The following is a 20635-nucleotide window of genomic DNA, read 5'->3' on the forward strand; positions in this document are numbered from 1 at the left end:
AATCATATTTGATGGTGTCCATTACTTAGCTAGATGCCCTCCCATGCCATTATTTACTCCATTTGATTTTTCTAATTTTACTTCCCATTCTCTCTCCCATTACACTGGATTTAACCCTTTCTAAACACTGCCTGTTTTATTTAATGCTTCCATCTCAACCCAGAGTATCTATGTTTCCCCTAAATTCCATCTCCAAAGAAAATCATGCATATATTAGATTTCCATATACATTAAAATACTCCATAAAAGGAGAAAAGTAAATATTCAAGAAATTAAATATACATATATATTTCTTTTTTGAGACAAGGTCTCACTGTCTTGCCCAGGCTGGAGAGCAGTGGTGGGATCAAGGCTCAGTGAAACCTCAAACACTGGGGCTCAAGCAATCCTCCTGCCTCAGCCTTCCTAGTAGCTGGGACTACAGGTGTGTAGCACCACACCTGGCTTTTTTTTTTTTTTAATTTACTATAGAAATGGGGTCTCCTTATGTTTCCCAGGCTGATCTTAAAATCCTGGGCTCAAGTGGTCTTCCTACTTTGACCTCCCAAAATGCTGGGATTACGGGCATGAGTCACTGTGCTTGGCTTATGTTTTGAATCAATAAGTTTTAATACGTTTTAGTTCATTACTTCCTGAATTATAAGGTGTCAAAAAATAATAAAGAGTAGTTACAAAGTTCTTGAGCAGATAACTATTTTCCTTGTAAAAAGACAGCTTACTTAAACATCAAGAATACTATGATAGCCTTGAATACCTTTTAGAATGACATAGGACACAAAAAAAGAAAAAGATGCATAGCACCCTACAAATGTGAAAAAGCAAGAGATATGTTTCTTACCATTGTGAGGGTAAATGGATGATTTTCTAATGCAGATACACTGGGACAATGTAGAGTAATATACTAAAAAGCAACAAACAGATAAGTTTTAAATGACCAATTAAGAATTTCAACTATTTCAATGATGCTATGTTTGCTAAATTCCAAAAATTACATAAGGATAAAGGCTATTTAAAAAGTTGCTGACCACTGACTCACCTGACCAGGTCTTGCTTTAAAATTTTCTTTGACCATTCGGATTTCCATGACATCTGAGGGATGACTTATGACCGAAATGATGGTGACTGGCTTATTGCTCCGGATATACCTGTAAAGTCTTTCGGCACAGTACAGGCACAAAGGTCCAGAAATCCAAAGCCAAGTCTAAGACAAATTTTTGAAAATATACTTCAAGAAATACTCATATTGTAGAAATCTACACCTGCCCAATTGCTTATTGCATACATTACAGTAATAGTATTTTAATTTGTATTTTAAATAAGAAAATATAATAAATGAGTAAAAAATAATAGATGCTCGCTATCATTCAAACAAACAAAAGTATAAAATAAAACAGAAAGTAATATCAAGACCCTACCCTCAATCTCATGCTCTGAGTGTAACTATCCATGAACAAACAAGGGTATATTCTTTCATACACCTTTCTATGCCTACAGATACATAATGTATATACACAATATATTTAATAAAAGAATAAAGGGGAGTTAACAATCTCTGATAAATCTGGTGATAATTTTAGAAATAAAGTAATAGTCTAATGTTTATTAAATAAGAAAACCCTAGATTTTTAATGTACGTAATGTATATGCATCTTATACATACATATAATATGTATATATATGTTAAATATGTATAGCACATATGTTTGAAAATGCAATATGCTAGGCATGTTGTTTACCACTTACTTTTATATAATATAATAAGAACATAAAATAATATTAATAATTTGGAAACCATGACAATTTTGAATATGTGTTGCACGGTTAGCCCTGATCCCAGGATACATGCAAACTTTGGGAAGTGCAAAAGCCTACGTGGCTTACTGTTCTCCTAAAATTACACACTTTGTCTTTCACATCCCTTTGAGGCCTCCAACTAAAACTTGTCTTAATGGTCACTTTTTAAAGCCTCACTTTAGTTGTTTCAAATCTTCCTTCTTTCATGCAGACAGATCATGCCTCTTCTGCATATAATAACATTTAGCCCCACACTGTGTTATGAGTAGCACTGCAAGACAAGGTCTGCAATGTAGCAGCCTCGCACCTTTGAGACAATCACTTACTCTTTGAGTGTCAGGTCCCACATGAGCAAAACGGGAGTCGCCATCCCTGCCCTGTCTAATATTTGTGAATATTATGTGAAACTCAGAAAAGTTCTGAAAATTATAGAGGCTAGTAGGGATCTAGAGGATTATTATTAATAATAATAAACACACAACTAATACACTATTCCAAAGTCATCTACAAATTCATTCTAGCTTTTGACTTCTCTTTCTTCTCTTCCAATAGAGACATTTGACATCACTATTTCCTACTTCCACTTTTTATAGTTGAGGAATAAATGGTGTAATTTGCATGGGGGCAGTTCCCACAGGCACAGATGAAGATAAGGGCCCTTATTGAACTAATTGCTGAATACTTATGGACGTTTACCAGGAGCAAGCATATTAGTAAAAGACCTGGGTTTACCTGCTTCCTCTGCCACTTACTGGTTTGGAGACTTTGATCAAGGTAAGCACAATTTCTTTATCAGAAAATTGAGGGTGATATTAATTACTTCAAATAGTCATTGTGAATATTGCAAGAAACATTCTGTATGTCTAATAAATGTTCTGTATTAGGCATACAGGACATTTTAGCACAATGCCTGGCAGATAATGTTAAGCATTCAATAAATTGATTTTGCTATTTACTATTTACAATATTATACATAATATTGTAATACAATAACATAATAATTTGTGGTAGCGGTAGCAGTTTTTTTTTTTTACTACTGTTTTTATTATTCAATCAGCTTTTCTCAAATGATGGGAAAAACATTTGTCATCTCTTGGCTGCAAGCACCAATGCTGTTGTATGCAAAGGTCATATGGTCAGTTAAGTAGAAATGTTATATATCCTCTAATATCATAGATCGTTTGCATTGAACTGTCAGGTGTCTGTAATGGAATAATAGGTACTAACTTACTGTTGAAACATCCTGAAATATCCTATTATGCATGAATATATAGCTTGAAAAACACATTTATATGTGATGTTGATCAGTCAAATGGAAACAAACTTTGTGGAGATCAAACACAAAATTAATCTGACCTGTGGAAAATTAGCTTGGAATCTGGGTTCTTCCATACAAATCTTCACAAATGTGTTCTGGGTAAACTCTTCCGGTTTTGAAAATCCTTCAGGGAAAGGTTCATGAAAATGTTCTGAGAAATACTCTGGTAAGGAAATATTCTGAGAGCTGGTTCGGTTAAGACTGATGCAGCCGGGAGGGTGGGTATCTAAATTAGTTTGATACTTCAGCAGCCCTCTAAAATTAAATTTAAAACAAATGAACAGAGAAATGAAAAGATTTGAGATCAGGGGACACGGTAAAAGAAAATAATGTATTTTTTTTTTTTTTTGCTAACTTTACACAGCATTAATCCAAAAGGTGTTCCTTATGTATTATGTTTAGGAGAAATTGAAAAATCTTAAAAATTTTTAAGAAATTATTATGTAAAGGACTAAAACAAAAATTTTGGCACTCCAAACAAATCCTATAAATATGTGGTAGAAAAGAATACATGCAATCTCTCCAGGCATTGTTGAATTTGACGGCCTTTACTTCAAGACTATTAGGCATTCATACAATCACATACAAGTTTTCACTTCAATAAACAGTATAATGAGGAATATTTTGCTAGATCTCCAAACATAAGGGAAAAAATACAGGGAACATATTTAACTTGGCCAAGCCTGGATATAACAAGCCTTGCTGATTTGCAGAGAAATGTTAAACAGAAATAACTGGAACTGGAAGCTTGTCTCTCCTATGGTCTGAAAACAATGTATATACAGCAATCAGTCCCTAAATCTGCTTACTTTTCAATTTCTCCATAGACAGAACCACATCATAAAAAGTTCAAAATAATAAATCGGGCAGGAGGGCCCACACCATAAAAATCTCATTCTGATTATTTCTTATTTTGTGAGAAACCAAGACAAACCATTCAACTTTCTGTGTCCTGCCTTTCTTGTCAAGAATTGGTTAACATCAGGCCGGGCGCGGTGGCTCACGCTTGTAATCCCCGCACTTTGGGAGGCCGAGGCGGGCGGATCACGAGGTCAGGAGATCGAGACCACGGTGAAACCCCGTCTCTACTAAAAAATACAAAAAAAATTAGCCGGGCGTGGTGGCGGGCACCTGTAGTCCCAGCTACTCGGAGAGGCTGAGGCAGGAGAATGGCGTGAACCCGGGAGGCGGAGCTTGCAGTGAGCCGAGATTTGTGCCACTGCACCCTAGCCTGGGCGACAGAGCGAGACTCCGTCTCAAAAAAAAAAAAAAAAAGAATTGGTTAACATCTACCTCGTAGGGATAATCCATAAAATGACAGATTGTATACAGCATCAACAAGGTCACTGCTGCATAAGCAAGTATTGCATGACAAAGCAAGATTTGGAAATGCTTGAAAATTTTGCAGTATATTTTATTATTTTAAAGAATACTAAGGAAAAATTTATTTCCAAGATTATCTGTTTTTGGTTGGCTTACAGTATGTGCTTTTTAAATTATCTTTCATGCTCCCAAATACTTAATTTTAGTAGCTTAATTGCCTGAGGTCAGGAGTTCGAGACCAGCCTGACCAACATGGAGAAGCCCCGTCTCTACTAAAAAAACATACAAAATTAGCCAAGTGTAGTGGTGCATGCCTGTAATCCCAGCTACTTGGGAGGCTGAGGCAGGAGAACTGCTTGAACCTGGGAGGCGGAGGTTGAGGTGAGCCCGAGATCACACCATGCACTCCAGCCTGGACAACGAGAGCAAAACTCCGTCTCAAAAAAAAAATATATATATATATATATATGTCACGGCTATGATGCTTTTACAAAAATAATATTTTTAAACAAAAACTGTATAATGATACTAAGAGATCCATATATGAAGGTTGGGAAAGCAATGACCAAGCCAGTCTCTGGCTGTATTCACCATCTCCTCATCCCGATCACTTTCCTTTCTTCCCTCTTTGCTTATGCTCACTTCCTTTTTTAAATTTCATTTTCTTCCTTAAAACTAGTCATGAAGTCATTAGGGAGCATTCAGTACATGTCAGGGGCACACATTACATGACATCATAGTAGACCACACACAAACGTACTTTCTTTTTTTAAAGTAATACAGTAGATATAGCCTATGTATGAGATAAATTGATAAATATTATAAAAAAAATGAGCCAAATTTTTGTCACTAATCATTTATAAGTTTCTAGTCACACAATACAATTGCTGGGATATTATACTTAGACAACCTATGAATTTGATTCAGCTTTCTTTACATTAATAATTTACCCAACCTTTTGCTCCTATTGGCCATCGGAAGGATAGTGACTGATAGCTAAGTAGGTAAAAAACCCCAAGCATTTATTCTACTGGCCAAAAGTTGAACAGACATGAGCATAATGCACTTAGCACTATTCCAGTGGTTCTTCAGAATTCAACAGAGTCAAATCTGGCTCCTAACACTCCAGAAACTCATGATCTAGTTTGGAAGATATCTTCAAAGAAGCTGAACGTAAGTCAGACCACAGATAGTAAACTGGAGTAGTGTTTTAATAATAGCTTAGTAATGTATGGAAAACACCAGGTCTAGCCCAGAGAAATTTATATGCATTTTACATTATCCTCACAAAAACTGCATGAACTAGGATTATTATTCCCATTTTAAAATTTAAAAATAAAAGTATTTTGAAAGATGAAATAATACCCCAGTGTCACACAGCTGATAAGTAGCAGGGCCAAGATTTGAATTCAGATCTGATTCAAATTCTATACTCTTCACCTCTCATGATATATAGCATTAGTTCACTGAATCCTCACAACATAACTCTGAGAAAGGTAAGGAAGAGGGAAGATTCATACTCGCTAAGAAAGTATCACATCAGTAATTTTTAGAACATCTATTTCTCATTTAAACTTCAAAACAAAATAATCATACAAGGTAAGTATTTTTATTTCTATTACACAGATGAGAAACCTAAGGCTTTCATTCAGGTAAGAGATTAACTAAGTATAGTCAAAGCACAGGGTTCAGAAACCTACCTAGCTCACTCCATGCCCCTATGTCACGCAAAGCAAATCAGATGGTTAAAGAGGTAGACATTGTAAAAGGGGTTCAAAATAAACAAAAGTCAGATTTTGTGTGTGTGTGTGTGTGTGTGTGTGTGTGTGTGTGTGTGTGTTGGAATGGGGCTGCTTATAATTTAGGGTCCTAACACCTGGCAAATAAATGTCGTTAATCCCTTCTCCTGTCATAACATTCAAGTGGACATAACTCTACCATGTTCTAGGTCCTTACAGTAGTGAAAGTTGTTACCATACAGTAAAGTTCTTCAGGCCAGCCCAAACAGTGGTGCTGTTCTTGGCACATAAAGTGGCACATATTATTCTAAAATTCCTTTTAATTTTGAGAGCTTTATGTTATTTTAAGCTACACTAAAGCTAAATAGCATAGGCCATCTCTGTCCTAAAACCCGATTAAAACTGTCCTTGCTTTGTCTTCTTTTTTTACTTTCAGATTTCAAGCTTTATTTCAAGACTACAGTAATAAAAACAATATGGTATATGCATAAAAACACAAAAAACAAACAGAACAGAGAGCTCAGATTACTTTGTCTTAGTTGTAACTGTTGCCACCAAAGAAATATGGATAAGATCTAAAGACAGACAATGATAAAATCATTCATCAAAAAAAACTCAAGTATGACATCCCAGGTCATTTGGCTATAATTAGGTGGTGAAGGTACTGAAAGTTCACCGGAAGGCAGGTTTTTAACTCAGTATTGAAAGGCCATATGCTGGTTAAAAAAAAAAAAAAAAAAAAAAAACTTGTATGGTAAAGATCAGTGGCCTCAGATTGGGAGTACTTAAGTATCTCCCAACACAACAATGTCAGTCGGCAGAGCTGGGACTGGAAGCCCGGGTAGTCTGATTCCAAAGTCCGTGCTCCTTCCTCTGTACCAGGCCTATTCCCCTTGCAGAATATCCACACTACTTTATGGACAATCTTTAAATTGAAGACCAATGTATACATTGAGCAAAATTTGATGGCTTTATATGGCTACAGACTTAGAAAAGGAGGCAGCATATTTTATCAAACCAATAATTTTATGTGTTATTTTTCAAGCTCAATTGAATGCAATAACTTACTTTTTCACTGCATAAGAATAAAAGTGCTCATTTTTTTGGTATAGTGCAGAATTTCTCTAAATTCTTATATTTGAAGGCCATTATAACAATCTTTTTCTAAAGAATATTGAATAGGAATGTAGACTAGATATTAAGGATATTTGGATTGATAGAAAAAATCTGATATTATCTCTCTAATCCATTTACTTCACTGTGGCCACATTTATTAAAATTCGAGGCACACGTTCTATATGATTTTTATGGTGTTTTAAATTCCTGGTACCTTTATTTATTTTAGATGCATGCCTTTCTTTAAAGTAGAATGAAATCTTCTCAAATGTAACAGAACCCACTTAAGATAACACAAAGCTCTGTGTCTATTTGCCAAAAAATCCTGCCCCTGCTTCTTGCCCCATACCACCACTGTGATATACCTCATTTGGACATATTATTAATTTTGGAACCTTATTAGTTTCAATATTATGGTCACTGCCTTCAAAGGTGTGCACAGTCTAGAGCAGCACTGTCCAATAGAGCTTTCTGTGATAGTGGAAATGGTCTAAGTCTCTGATGACCAACATAGTAACCATTAGAGAACAGTGGCTATTGAGCAATTGAAATGTGGCTAGTACAGGTGAAGAACTGAATTCTTAATACTATTTCACTTTAATTTAAATTGAATAGCCACAGCACAGATATAATGGGTCAATTCAAACTTAAAACCAAAAACGATAATTAAAAAGGGCAAAATGATTAATGCCATGTAACCATATGATAACCATCTTAGAGATGGGTAATGAACTTTGATTATGAAATTCCAGAAAGGCTTCACAGAGAAGAAGGCAGCTGAAGGATGTAGAGATTCCAGGGGTTAGAGAATAGGAGAATGGCATTCCAATATGAGGAAGCGAGATGCATAAAGGTACTTGGTTTATTCCTGAATTAGTAGAAGGGATCATGTCTTATGCATTTATCCCTTATACATTCATAAACTGCCAAACTTCAGCATCCCTCTAATACTTTTCTTGCACATAATAGATCTCTAATGCATTTCTAGTGAATTGATTTTAAAAGCAAACAATAAACACATAATTTGTTTTAATATAGCAAGTCATGTAGGAATCAAAAAGAGAGCATTCTTGTATGTATTATTGTAGCTTTCATAAACAAATGCTAAATAATTTTAAAGCAAAAAACAAGAAGGGAAAAAGACATTAGCGAATGGTAAACAGACAGTCTTGCCAAGTTATAATGACATGGCGAGGGATGAGGAAAGGAGGTGCACAGAGTATGTGGAAATATAAGTGTTTATTATTAATTTTTTAAGTTTCATTGTATGATGTTCCAAGGAGAAATTTTGAAGTATCTGTGGAATGTCTAGTGTTCTCCTATCATGAGAAATAAGGGATTTTATGGAGTTTCAAAATTGTTTCTGCACTCAAAAGGATCTTAACATGTGCTATCAAACATTCAACCATGTTTCAAAGTTGTAGGTTTCTTTTTTCTCCCTTGTTTCCCTCAAGAGGCATTATAGTTATTCTATCTGGGTTTTTTTGTTTGTTTGTTTTGCTTTCTGTTTGTTTCTTTGTTTTTAATACCTGGCTGTGACAAAGTCTTATAAAATAATACAATACATTAGGTGAATCCTACTAAGTAATAACATGATTTTATGGCAATCAAAACATGATTTTATGGCAAAAGATAAATATTACAAAATACCACACCTGACAAAAGGACAATCCCAGAATCATCCCTAATTTCATGTTAAAAATATCCCACAAATGCAGTGTAACTTATGTGACCTTTATATTTGTGGTATTTTAATCTATTTTTAAGGAGGAGAAAAAAATTCTTATCCCTTAGGAACCTACTTTTTTTTCCTAGTATTTTATAACATGATTTTTTTCTTTATGGTAAAAATATAACTTGATTCTGACAGTTATTTTTATTTTGCTTCAAGTACAAAGAAAAAGAGTTTAATTCAAAAAATAAAACCAAATTGTAGATTTTAAAATTTATTGCAATTTTCTAACTTCTGTAGAATCCACTAGAATGTGCATTTCTCAAAGTCAAGGGTTTATCCTGCTCCACTGCTATTTTTCTAGTGCCTAAAATAGTGCTTATGGCTTATAATAAGTGCTCAATAAATATTCATTGATTGACTTAATGACCAGAAGTGTCTAAACAACTTTTGTTGTGGTTGTTGTTGAAACACGTGATTGGGGAGTCATCTGGTTTTAACAGATATTTGAGCTCATTTTCAAACTTCAAAAAGGTCTATATTTTAGCAAATGGCATGTAGTAACATCACAGTTATTAAGTAACAGACAGCAACAATAAGTAACAGACAGTTATCAAGAGAGTCAAGTCTACTTGCTAGGTGCATTTAGAAGTAGAGTGCTTTCCTAAACTACAGATCCAGTGTGCCTCAGGAAATCCTAAGTATCTGGGTACCCACCCTACCAAAGCTTTTACTCCCGCCCCCACTTTGTTTCTCTGGCCTAACAGAGTTCTCACCTCTGCATTCTTTCCTGGCTCTTGCCTCTGATAGCTAAGAGTACTGCCATCTGCAGCTTAACCACAGCAGGAATTGTGTCTAGCTTTTACTGGTAGGGTTGTCCAAGCTTACAAGATAGGAATAACATCATGTTCTTGTAATCTGTGCAGGTGCACCGGGCCTTGCTCTTTATAAAGACCCTGCTATTGGCTTACTGCTCTGTTGTCATCACCTCCAAACGCTTAATAATTTTTTGATCAAGGAATCCCACATTTCATTTTGCAATGGGCCCTGCAAATTAAGTGGCTGATTCTGCCACAATCTCTGTGCAACTGACTAATGTATAGCCTAGGGTCTTAAGGGCTTAGGATCAACATTTACAACTTCCTTGAGTACCTGAAGTAAAATAGGTCATTTCCCTAAGTTTCCTTAACTGAAAAAGAGAAATTGTATCTGAGACCAGACTTTTGAGACCAGCCTGAGCAACACAGAAAGACCATGTCTCAAAAAAATAAAATAAAATAAGAGGCATGGATTTTTTTTTTTTCAGAATTTTTAGCCGCAGAGATGCACAAAGAACCCCAACAAAAATGTGCCAGTCTACAATATAATCAAAATAGTACAGGTATATAAAGGGAAGAGCTTTGACCCCTTGCAAAGAAAAAAAAAGTAAGCATCCATTACTTCTTAGTATTTCCTCAGCTTTCATGCTTCACTAAAATGACAGTGGAGGATAAAATATTTATTTCATGTTTCAGAAAAACAGTACTATACTCAAAATGTTTCTTAAAATAAATACAGTCCTTTTTCCTTCTCCTTTCCCCCAACTTTCTCACCTTATAATTCCAGCTGTAAACACTGGCTAATATAAAAAAGTTCCCTGCAGAAAAACTGAGATAAAAATTATGTGAAAATGTATTTGGTCTATCTCCAAAACTGGGGAAAAAATAAACTTCCAATTTGGAAGTTTAAGAAAATCCATTAATATATACAACTTACAGTATAAATGACTTCATGTACTTAAAAATGCTCTGTATATACTACATTTATGTATATAAGTAGACATATATACATACAAGCTACAGAACTATAAGGCATCTTTAATGGGGAAAACATCACATGACCTCAATCCCTACTACCAACTGGCTTACAGCATAAAATATCAGCAAATGTGAATAAACCATAAGATCTTAGTCCATAATTACTATAGAGAAATACTACTTTTTACATAAAATTTAAAAATCCAATGAATAAAAAATCGGAGTTGGCAAACAAAATTGGCAGTTGGCAAACAAAAGATATAAAGGTAAAAAAAAACTTTATATCTTAAAGATCATAGTTGTATAGGACATTGTATTTATTAACATATTGAAAATACATAAATTTATGGAGGAGAAGAATTTGGATTCCATCTAAGAGAGATCTAATTATTCCACAATATTTTTCACCCCATATATTTAAGTGAAAAATTGAAGAACTAAAAAGTGAAATAAAACAAATCAGGAGAGCCAGGGCTGAGCATGCTGGCTTATGCCTGTAAACCCAGCACTTAGAGGCTGAGGTGAGAGGATCACTTGAGGCCAGACTTTTGAGACCAGCCTGAGCAACACAGAAAGACCACGTCTCAAAAAAATAAAATAAAACATATAAGAGGCATGGATTTTTTTTTCTTTCAGAATTTTTAGCCGCAGAGATGCACAAAGACCCCCAACAAAAATGTGCCAGTCTACAATATAATCAAAATAGTTAAGATTTAAAAGCTAATTCCTTTGCCATGGGAATCAATATACTAGTTGCTGTAATAACTAATTACCTAGATAAGACTAAATATAAATGATAGTTACAAAATGATAGTCCAAGTTATAGTTAAACAAATTTAGAGATTATCCTTTATTGTCATCTGTAATGCCTTGATACTTGAAGAAAATTGGAAGAGCCTAGAAGGACAACACATTCCTACCTTAAACTAATTAATGCAATTCAGCTTCATCCAGTAAATATTGAGTGAGTGATATGTGAAAGGGATTCCCTGCATAAAGATGGGTAATAAACACTCCTATCCCCAAAACCACTATAGTTTACCTAGAATATGGCACAATGTTCTATTTTGTTTTTCTTTTTTGGGTTGGAACTCACAGATACATAAGGAGGTTAGGGAGAAGAGAACTCAGTGTTGCCCTGTCACAGTGAAAAGCAACACCAGGAAGAGCCCACAGAGGGAGCATGTAGACCCAGTCCTAGCCATAAAGGAATTGCCCATTCCAGCAGTCAAAACCTAAGTCCCAGCAAGCCTTGCCATTTTGGGCTAAAGTGCTCTGGGATTGTAAATAAACTTGAAAGGCAGTCTAGGTCTAAAGGACTGAAATTCCTTGCAAGTCCTGGTGCTGTGCAGGGCTCACAGCCAGTGATGTGGCGGGGCACACACCCCAGTGAGACACTAGCCAGAGCAGCCAAGAGAGTGCTTGCACCACCTCTCTACCAAGCCCAGACAACACAGCTCACAGTTCTGGGAGAGACCTCTTCCTTCTGCTTGAAGAGAGGAGAGGGATGAATAAAGAGGACTTTGTCCTGCCTCTGGGATACTAGCTAAGCCACAGTAGGAGAGGGCCCTGGGCAGAGGCCTGAGGCCCTGATTTCAGGCCCTAACTGTCGAATGACATTTCTAGACACACCCTGGGCAAGCAAGAAACTTGCTGCCTTGAAGAGAAGGACCCAGTCCTGGCAAATTTAATCATCTTCTGACTAAAGAGCCATTGGCCCTTGAACAACCAGCAGTGGTACCCAGGCAGTACTCGCCATGGGCCTTGGGTGAGACTCAGAGATGTTCTGACTTTAGGCGTGACCCAGCAAATTCCCAACTGTGGTTGTTATGGAGAGGGACTCCTTCTGCATGAGAAAAAGAGAGGGAAGAGTGAAGGGGACTTTGTCTTGCAGGTTACATACCAATTCACCTACAGTAGGGTAGAGCACCAAGCAAGGTTCCCTGATTCCAGGCATTGGCTCTCAGATGACATTTCTTGACACTCCCTGGGCCAGAGGGGAATACATTATCCTGAAGTAAAAGTCCCAGGCCAGGAAGCATTCACTACAAGCTGACTGAGGAGCCCTTGGGCCTTGAATGAACATAGGCAGTAGTTACGCAGTACCTCACGGTGGGCCTGAGGTGGGTTATATTGGTTGCAAGCCTCACTGTAACCACAACTCAGAAAACATACAACAGATACACAAAAAATAGAAAAAGTAGAAATTAAAACATACCCCCAGAGAAAATCACCTTCACCAAAAGGAAGACAGGATGGAAGGAAAGAAGAAAGAGAAGACCACAAAACAATCAGAAAGCCAATAAGAAAATGGTACAAGAAAGGCCATACTTATCAGCAATAAAACAGAATGTCAATGAACTAAACCATCCAGTCAAAAGACATCCAGTGGTTGAATGGAGAAACAAAAAGACCCAACGATCTGCTGGTTACAAGAAACACACATTACCTATGAAGATACAGATAGACTGAAAATAAACAGATGGAAAAACATATTCCATGCCAATGGAAACCAAAAAGGAAGAGGAAAAGCTACACTTAATATCAGACAAAATAGATTTCAAGACAAAAACCATAAGAAGAGACCAAAAATATCATATTGTGATAAAGGGGTCAATTCAGCAAGATGATATAACAATTGTAAATATATATACACCCAAAACTGCAGCACACAAAAATGTAAAGCAAATATTATTAGGGCTAAAGAGAGAGAGAGAGACTTCAATACAACAATAGTTGGAGATTTCAACGTTCCACTTTTAGCATTGGACCGATCTTTCAGACAGAAAATCAACAAATAAACATCAGACTTAATCTGCACTATAGACCAAATGGACCTAATAAATATTTACAGAACATTTTATCCAATAACTGCAGAACACAGATTCTTCTCAGCACATGGGTCATTCTCAAGGATCATATGTTAGGTAACAAAAAAGTCTCAAAACATTCAAAAACTTGAAATAATATCAAGCACCTTTCCTGACCACAATGGAATAGAACTAGAAATCAATAAGAGGAATTCAGGAAACTATAGAAATACACAGAAATTCTACAATATACTCCTGATAACCAGTGAGTCAATGATGAAACTATTGAGGAAATTTTAAAACTTTTTGAAATGCGTGATAATGGAAATACAATATAGCAGAAGAATGAAACTAGATCTCTAACTCTTCCTAAATTAAAAAAATCAAAATTGATTGAAAACTTAATCTAAGACCTGAAACTATGAAACCTCTAATAGAAAACACTGGGGAAACTCTCCAGGACATTGGACTGGGCAAAGATTTCTTGAGTAATATCCCACAAGCACAGACAATCAAAGCAAAAATAGACAAATGGAATTACATCAAATTAAAGAGCTTCTGCACAGCAAAGGATACAATCAACAATGTAAAGATCTAACCCAAAGAATGGGGGGAAATATTTGCAAACTATCCACCTGACAAGAGATTAATAACCAAAATATATAAATAACTCAAACAGCTCTATAAGAAAAAAATATAATAATCAGATTTAAAAGTGGGCACAATATCTAAATTGACACTTCTCAAAAGACATACAAATAGCAAACAGGTATATGAAAAGGTGCTCAACATCACATCATCAGATAAATGCAAAGTAAAACTACTATGTGATATTATCTCACCACAGTTAAAATGTCTTATATTAAAAACACAGGCAACAACCAATACTGGTGAGAACGTGGAGAAAAGGGAACCCTCAAATACACTGTTGGTGGGAATGTAAGTTAGCATAACCCTTATGGAGAAAAGTTTGGAGGTTCCTCAAAAGACTAAAAACAGAACTACCATACGACCCAGCAATCTCATTGCTAGGTATATACCCAAAAGAAAAGAAATCAGTATATTGAAGAGATATCTGCACTTGCATGTTTATTGTAGCACTATTCACAATAGCCAAGATTTTGAAGCAACCTAAGTGTCCATCAACAGATGAATGGATAAAGAAAATGTGCTACATATAACAATGGTGTACTATTCAGCCACAAAAAGAAGGAGATCCTCTCATTTTCAACAACGTGGGTGGAACTGAGGTCATTGTGTTAAGTGAAATAAGCAAGGCACAGAAAGACAAACTTCACACCTTCTCACTTATTTGTGGGAGCTAAAAATGAAAACTGAACTCAGGAAGATAGAGAATAGAATGACGATTACCAGAGGCTGCGAATGAGGTGGGGAGAAGTGGGGATGATTATTGGTTATAAAAATATAATTAGATGACTAGAGTCAACAATAGTGTACATTAAAAATAATGAAAACAGTACAATTTGTATGTGACACAAAGAAAAGATAAATATTTGAGATTATGAATATCTCATTTATGCAAATGTGATCATTACACATTGTATGCCTGTATTAAAATATCTCATGTATCCCATAAACATATACGCCTACTGTGTGTCACAAAAATTAAAAATAGAAAAGTTTTTTAAATGGAGAACATTACATAGGCAACAATAAAAATATATGTGTATACATATGTGTGTGTATAGTGTCAATTTTATGTACAATAGCTAATATTTCTCCTCTAATAGGTCTGGGAGATACAATTATTTTTCTTTATTGCACAAATCAGGAAGCTATAGAAAACTGATTTGTCTAAGATTAGTGATCTTCTAGGAATCAATCCTGTTTCTTCACTATTATAATCCAGGGCATTTGTTTCACTATATTTAAAGTCAAAATACCAAAATGTGTGGGATAGCAAAACTATGGTAATTCACAAATTGCATGCATACTTGGGTTCGTTTATGTATTTACTTTGGAATTCCATTATCAAATTCATTCCTCACATTTGAATAATAACTTGATGGGTAATCTAATATTTAGAGAAAATTCATAGCAAAATTCTAAAAGGTATGGGTTTTAGAAATCTGTGGACTTAATTGATTTTTCTATATGATGAATAATGTCTCTTCCCCATTGCTTTCTTTGCTATGCTTTGACTTAATCCTTTTATAAAGACACACTGGCAATAAAATACTGATAAGAATATCTCTTCCACAGCATTTTTATCTGTTCCAATCTAAATCCTAGTCTTCTTCATTGTTATTTTCAGGTTACATGGAAGAATTCTGGCAAGTAAAGTATTATATAAATATAATTTTATCATTAGATTTATTATAAAGTGATTACATTATATTATAAAGTTATATTATTATGTATCTTAACAAGGTCAAACATTTTAGGAAACATTTATAAGGCAGCAACATAAAGAAGGTATTTTCTTCTTACTCCATTTTCTGGGAGCTAGTTAGATTTCACCTTCAAAACCTTGAACTCTATGTACACTGAATCAAAATTGAACTTCTTATTCAAAACAGGCAAACATATATGTATATATACTCACCAACTTACATAGATAAATAGAAAAATATATCCTAGATTTTTACATGACATAAATATTTTTCATTCATAAGCAAGGGTACTTTCTAAATGACGAATAAATAATTCAATAATTCAAGAAAAGGGTAGAAGTTAAATTCAGGGGTCAAACTTCATGGGCTCAATCTTAGTTTTTTTGGGTATTAGCTGTGTGACTTTGGACAGTTACTTAATTTAATCTTTCATGCTTCAATTCCCCATCTGTAAAATAGAAATGATAGAAGAACTTATAGCACTCTGCATATTAAAAACAAACAAAAAATTAATGTGTGTGTGTGTGTAAAGTGCTGAGAATAGTCCCTGTCACATATTCAGCATTATCTAAAACTAGGGAATTATTATGAATAGTATAATTATTATCCTCTAAAATGATAATGCAGTTGTTAAGTTGTTCATTATATTTGTCAAGTTCTCTTTCCAGTAGCCTTCATGGAAGAAAAAAATTGCCCCAGTGGCTTTTATTTTTTCCCACAATCCAGTGTTTTTAACTCTAAATAAAACTGAAGCAGGCTATATAAAATGTGTCAATGTGATATTAGATATTATAGCTCTTTGGTTAAAATCTAGCTTTAAAAACTTCAGTTCCATATTTTTTGAAACGTTTTTGACCACACAAACTTTAGGGTATCTAATGAAAGTTGAGAAACTTAGTTTTACACAAAAATATACATATGTGTCTCAAAATTAAACATATACATAAATATGCAGATATATGTGTGTATGTATTTCAGGAATTAATGAATCTCTGAATCCATTCAATGAGTCCTAGGGATTATGGAGACACGTTAAAAACCCCTATCCTATGGAAGGAGAAGTAGAATTTTGTGATAGAAATAATGGGCACCAAACTGATAACGAGTATGGCAGACTGATTAGAAACTAGGCATCTAGGAAGTATTAGAACAGGTCATCTGTATCAGTGACAGAGAGTTTATAAAAGATTTTACCCACTGTCATGAACACCCAAATCCTCAGCCTTCTAATGACCATGGTAGTGGACATCTAATTACAATCTCTAAAGTGAGACAAAGCTAGGCAAACCTACAGTGTGTATTATTTGAAGGTTCTGTTTCTCAAATACACACACAGAGCCCCTATTCAAGGTAAGGACTCCTTTTGTGGCTCTAGCTCAAAGTCTGCATTAAAATAGTGCATTAGCCTCTCTTAAAACTTTTCCCGCTGCCTAGGAATAGGTAGAATACCTATATGACCTGGTTTTTCTATAGCCACTGCTGAATTATCAATAGCATCCCCATTCATTCTCAAAAGTATCTGGTTTGGACAATAAATTACAAAGTCTCTGCAAATGTACAGGCAAGAAATGGGAAACTGAAAAGAATGTAGAGGAAAGTAAAAATTTTCTCCCTCAGTACTAGGATAGGATTGTTTAAAATACAACTTGTGGGCCTTCCATTCAAAATGCAATTTGACTTTCTAAGAGGAGCAAGTGCCTCCCACCAGTAGCAAGATGACCAAGCTTTTCCCTCTGCCACATCAGTATGGGTGAAGGAAGACTTCCACGAAAGTGGCTTCTAAAAGAGAAGATAACTGGGTATCAGCAGTCCTTAACACTTCACTATATTGCATAAATATCTCTATCCCCTAAGAGTATATACTTAATGTCCTCCTCCTGAGGCCTGAGGCCATAATAGAGGGAGGTTATTTTCCAGTCAGCACAATAAGCCTACCCCCACAATATCTGTCCAACCCTGGTTAACGTCTTGAGTCTAAACTCCTGTGATGCTCCCTGTTAAACTATCTGCCTATGACACTGCCAGGGGTTCATTAATGTCACTGTTGACAAAGCCTGCCCACTGTGTTCCCCTGGCATAAAGAATAAATGTTTTTAAAAACATGCACATAAAAATACTCCTTTTAGATTTCCTAGAAAAAAAATGATTCAAGTAGAATATAAATCATGCTCTATGATTAACTTCTGCTAACAAGAAGTACCAAATGGCAGAGCTCTGCTTAAAAGAATAATTCAGGTATCATTCATATAATAAAAAGATCTGAGAAGTGCAGCAGAGCTAGCACAAAAAAATATTTACACTGTTAATGTGCTGTCATTGCCATCCAAACATTTGAGGAGGACCTTCCCCTCTATCATTTCCAGAATTATCACATTATAGTCTCTCTCACTCACTTAAATAAAGACATAAAATACAATCACCACCCACACAGCACTCTCCAAGCTAAAGCCAGTGGGAGTGTTGACTATGGTAAGATTGCAGAAGCTAAGGTGCCAAATCTCATTTACAATGCATTCCCTCCACATTTCTTCGAAAGGAGCTGGGTTTAAGCAGAGGCTCTGTGACATTCGTAATTTATTTTCCCTCCAATACCCTTTTTATTAGTAAGTGAGAATAGCAGTATGCATCTCCTTTGGAGTTTTTCAAAAGAAAAAGAGGAAAGAGATATCCAGTTCTACACATTTTTGGAAAGAGGAAATGGTTTTGTTTTGTTTTGTTTTCACCAGGTATCTTAGGAATTGAATATCTTTAACGCAGCACACCAATAGTAACCTCCTAAAAAGGTATATTAAAAATTAAAACAAAAATTCCTCAGGAGGAGGGCTCGTTTTCCAACGATAAACCTTTATTGCTAAAAATCAAGAGAATTTTAGAGACCTTAGAATATTATAATTGTTGCCATATCAAGGAATATTCCTTTGAGCTGCTAAGTAGTTTTCACAATGTTCATCAAATTACTTTGCTGATAAGAAAATCTGGGCTTTTCAAAAGTGTTGTGTCTTTATCAAAAAACCTGATTTTTCAAAGTTAAATGTGGAGTGTCATTCTCACAAAGCTATAAGTACTGGTACTAGGATAATTTGCTCTTATTAACATTTATTGAGTATGTCTATATTCTGCTTACTTTGCTGCATTACTTTATTTAAACCCAAGACAACACTATGATATAAGTGATTTTATTAATCCCATTTAATTGCTAACAAAAAGCAAGGACAAATTATCTGCCAAGCTCATACGGGTATTAAGTGATGTATCTTTTAACTTCTGTGCTATACTAACATCTTGGAGAAGAAAATTAATGTATTTTAAAGATGTATTTTAACACTAAAAGAAACATCTAGCTTAGTGTACATGAAATGTCATCTTTTTAGGGTGGCATGCAACAGATTTACTTATAAAAAAATGAAGAGAATTGCTAAAATATACAACAAGAATGAAAACCAGGTTAAGCCAATGGCACAGATAATCATAGAACAAAAAATTTGGGTCCTAAATAACACCAATTTTAATGTTTGTAGTGAAGAAAGTGAGACTTTCACTCTGCCAAAATCAGATCACATACTCCAAGAACATTTAGTTTGGTGTCAGTTTTAAAAGGGATACAGAGAAATGTTGTCAAACGGGGGCTAGCATAACTTAGTGGTTAAGAATGTGAATTTTGGTACCTGATACCTGGGTTCAAACTAGAAATCTACTTACTAGCCATGGCCCTCAGCAACTTATCTCTCACTGATCCTATTCTCTCAGCTGAATATTGAGAATAATAATAATAATAAATTTACAGGGTTGTTAGGAGGATTTAATGAGAGCAAATGTTAGTAAAAGAGAAGCATTCAATTAATATTAGTTGTTAATCTATTCAAAGAGACAGTTCAGAAAATTGAGATCTGAAATATCACAACGTAAGAAACAAATGAATAGAATTTAGAAAAGTGAGCGACTTAACTTCCATGGCCTCCAGAATCACAGACTTTTAAATAGCTAGACAGAAATTACAGTAAAATAATTCCAACCAAAAAAGAAAGAACATTGTGAGAATTAGGACTTCCCCTAAGACAGAATGGACATCTTCAAAATTAGGCATTGACTTAGTAGATATATCGTAGAGGAGCTTAAAAGAGGCTTGATCAACATGTCTTTTCAGCTTCCTTTAAAATTTAAGATTCTACGAAAAAAAATGACCTTAGAAAATCATGTGAAGCAACTTCTCTTACTGTAAAAGTCTGCTTAGGTAGAAAAACCAGTCAACAATGTCTCATCACCTCAACTTTGAAGCCTAATATTTTCTAAAATTTCTAGCCCACACTGATAATTCTCTGAATTGCTAGCATTCATGTAAATAACACAGGAATGTTTACATTTTAAAAATATACAGTTTTTATAATATGTCTAGCTTTTCCAATTGATTTTTCAAAATTCCAAATCAATGGTCAATGCTGGATGACTAGAGATCATGCAATATATTGCTCTTCTTTACCTTATGGTACTTACCACATTGATGGACAGAGAAGCTAATGCTAAGCAAATATTTATTTTCTGTTCAGACCTAAAGCATACTGTTGAACAGAAATTTCAATATAAATACAAGAAATTTAATTTGAACAATTGTACTTTATTTGTATAACCAAAAGTTGAACAACAAAGTTACCTAGGTATTTCAGAAGTAAAAATATGTCTGTTTCCAACATTTGCACAAATAAGTTAAATAGACTT

General features: G+C 34.9%; 1 protein-coding gene across 4 annotated transcripts in view; it reads right to left on the minus strand.

Moving 5' to 3' along the window:
* NOX4 (NADPH oxidase 4) overlaps positions 1 to 20635 on the minus strand; it is a 170247-nt gene that overhangs the window by 74303 nt on the left and 75309 nt on the right. For all 4 annotated transcript variants that reach the window (XM_032167132.2, XM_032167129.2, XM_032167128.2 and 1 more), the window contains 3 exons: positions 3151 to 3367; positions 1037 to 1201; positions 839 to 901 (listed from right to left, as the gene is read on the minus strand). In XM_032167132.2, coding sequence (XP_032023023.1) covers positions 839 to 901; positions 1037 to 1201; positions 3151 to 3367 — 445 coding nt within the window. The remainder of the gene's footprint in view (positions 1 to 838; positions 902 to 1036; positions 1202 to 3150; positions 3368 to 20635) is intronic.

This window comes from Hylobates moloch, unplaced genomic scaffold, assembly GCF_009828535.3.
Source record: "Hylobates moloch isolate HMO894 unplaced genomic scaffold, HMol_V3 SCAFFOLD_11, whole genome shotgun sequence".
Lineage (NCBI taxonomy): Eukaryota > Metazoa > Chordata > Mammalia > Primates > Hylobatidae > Hylobates > Hylobates moloch.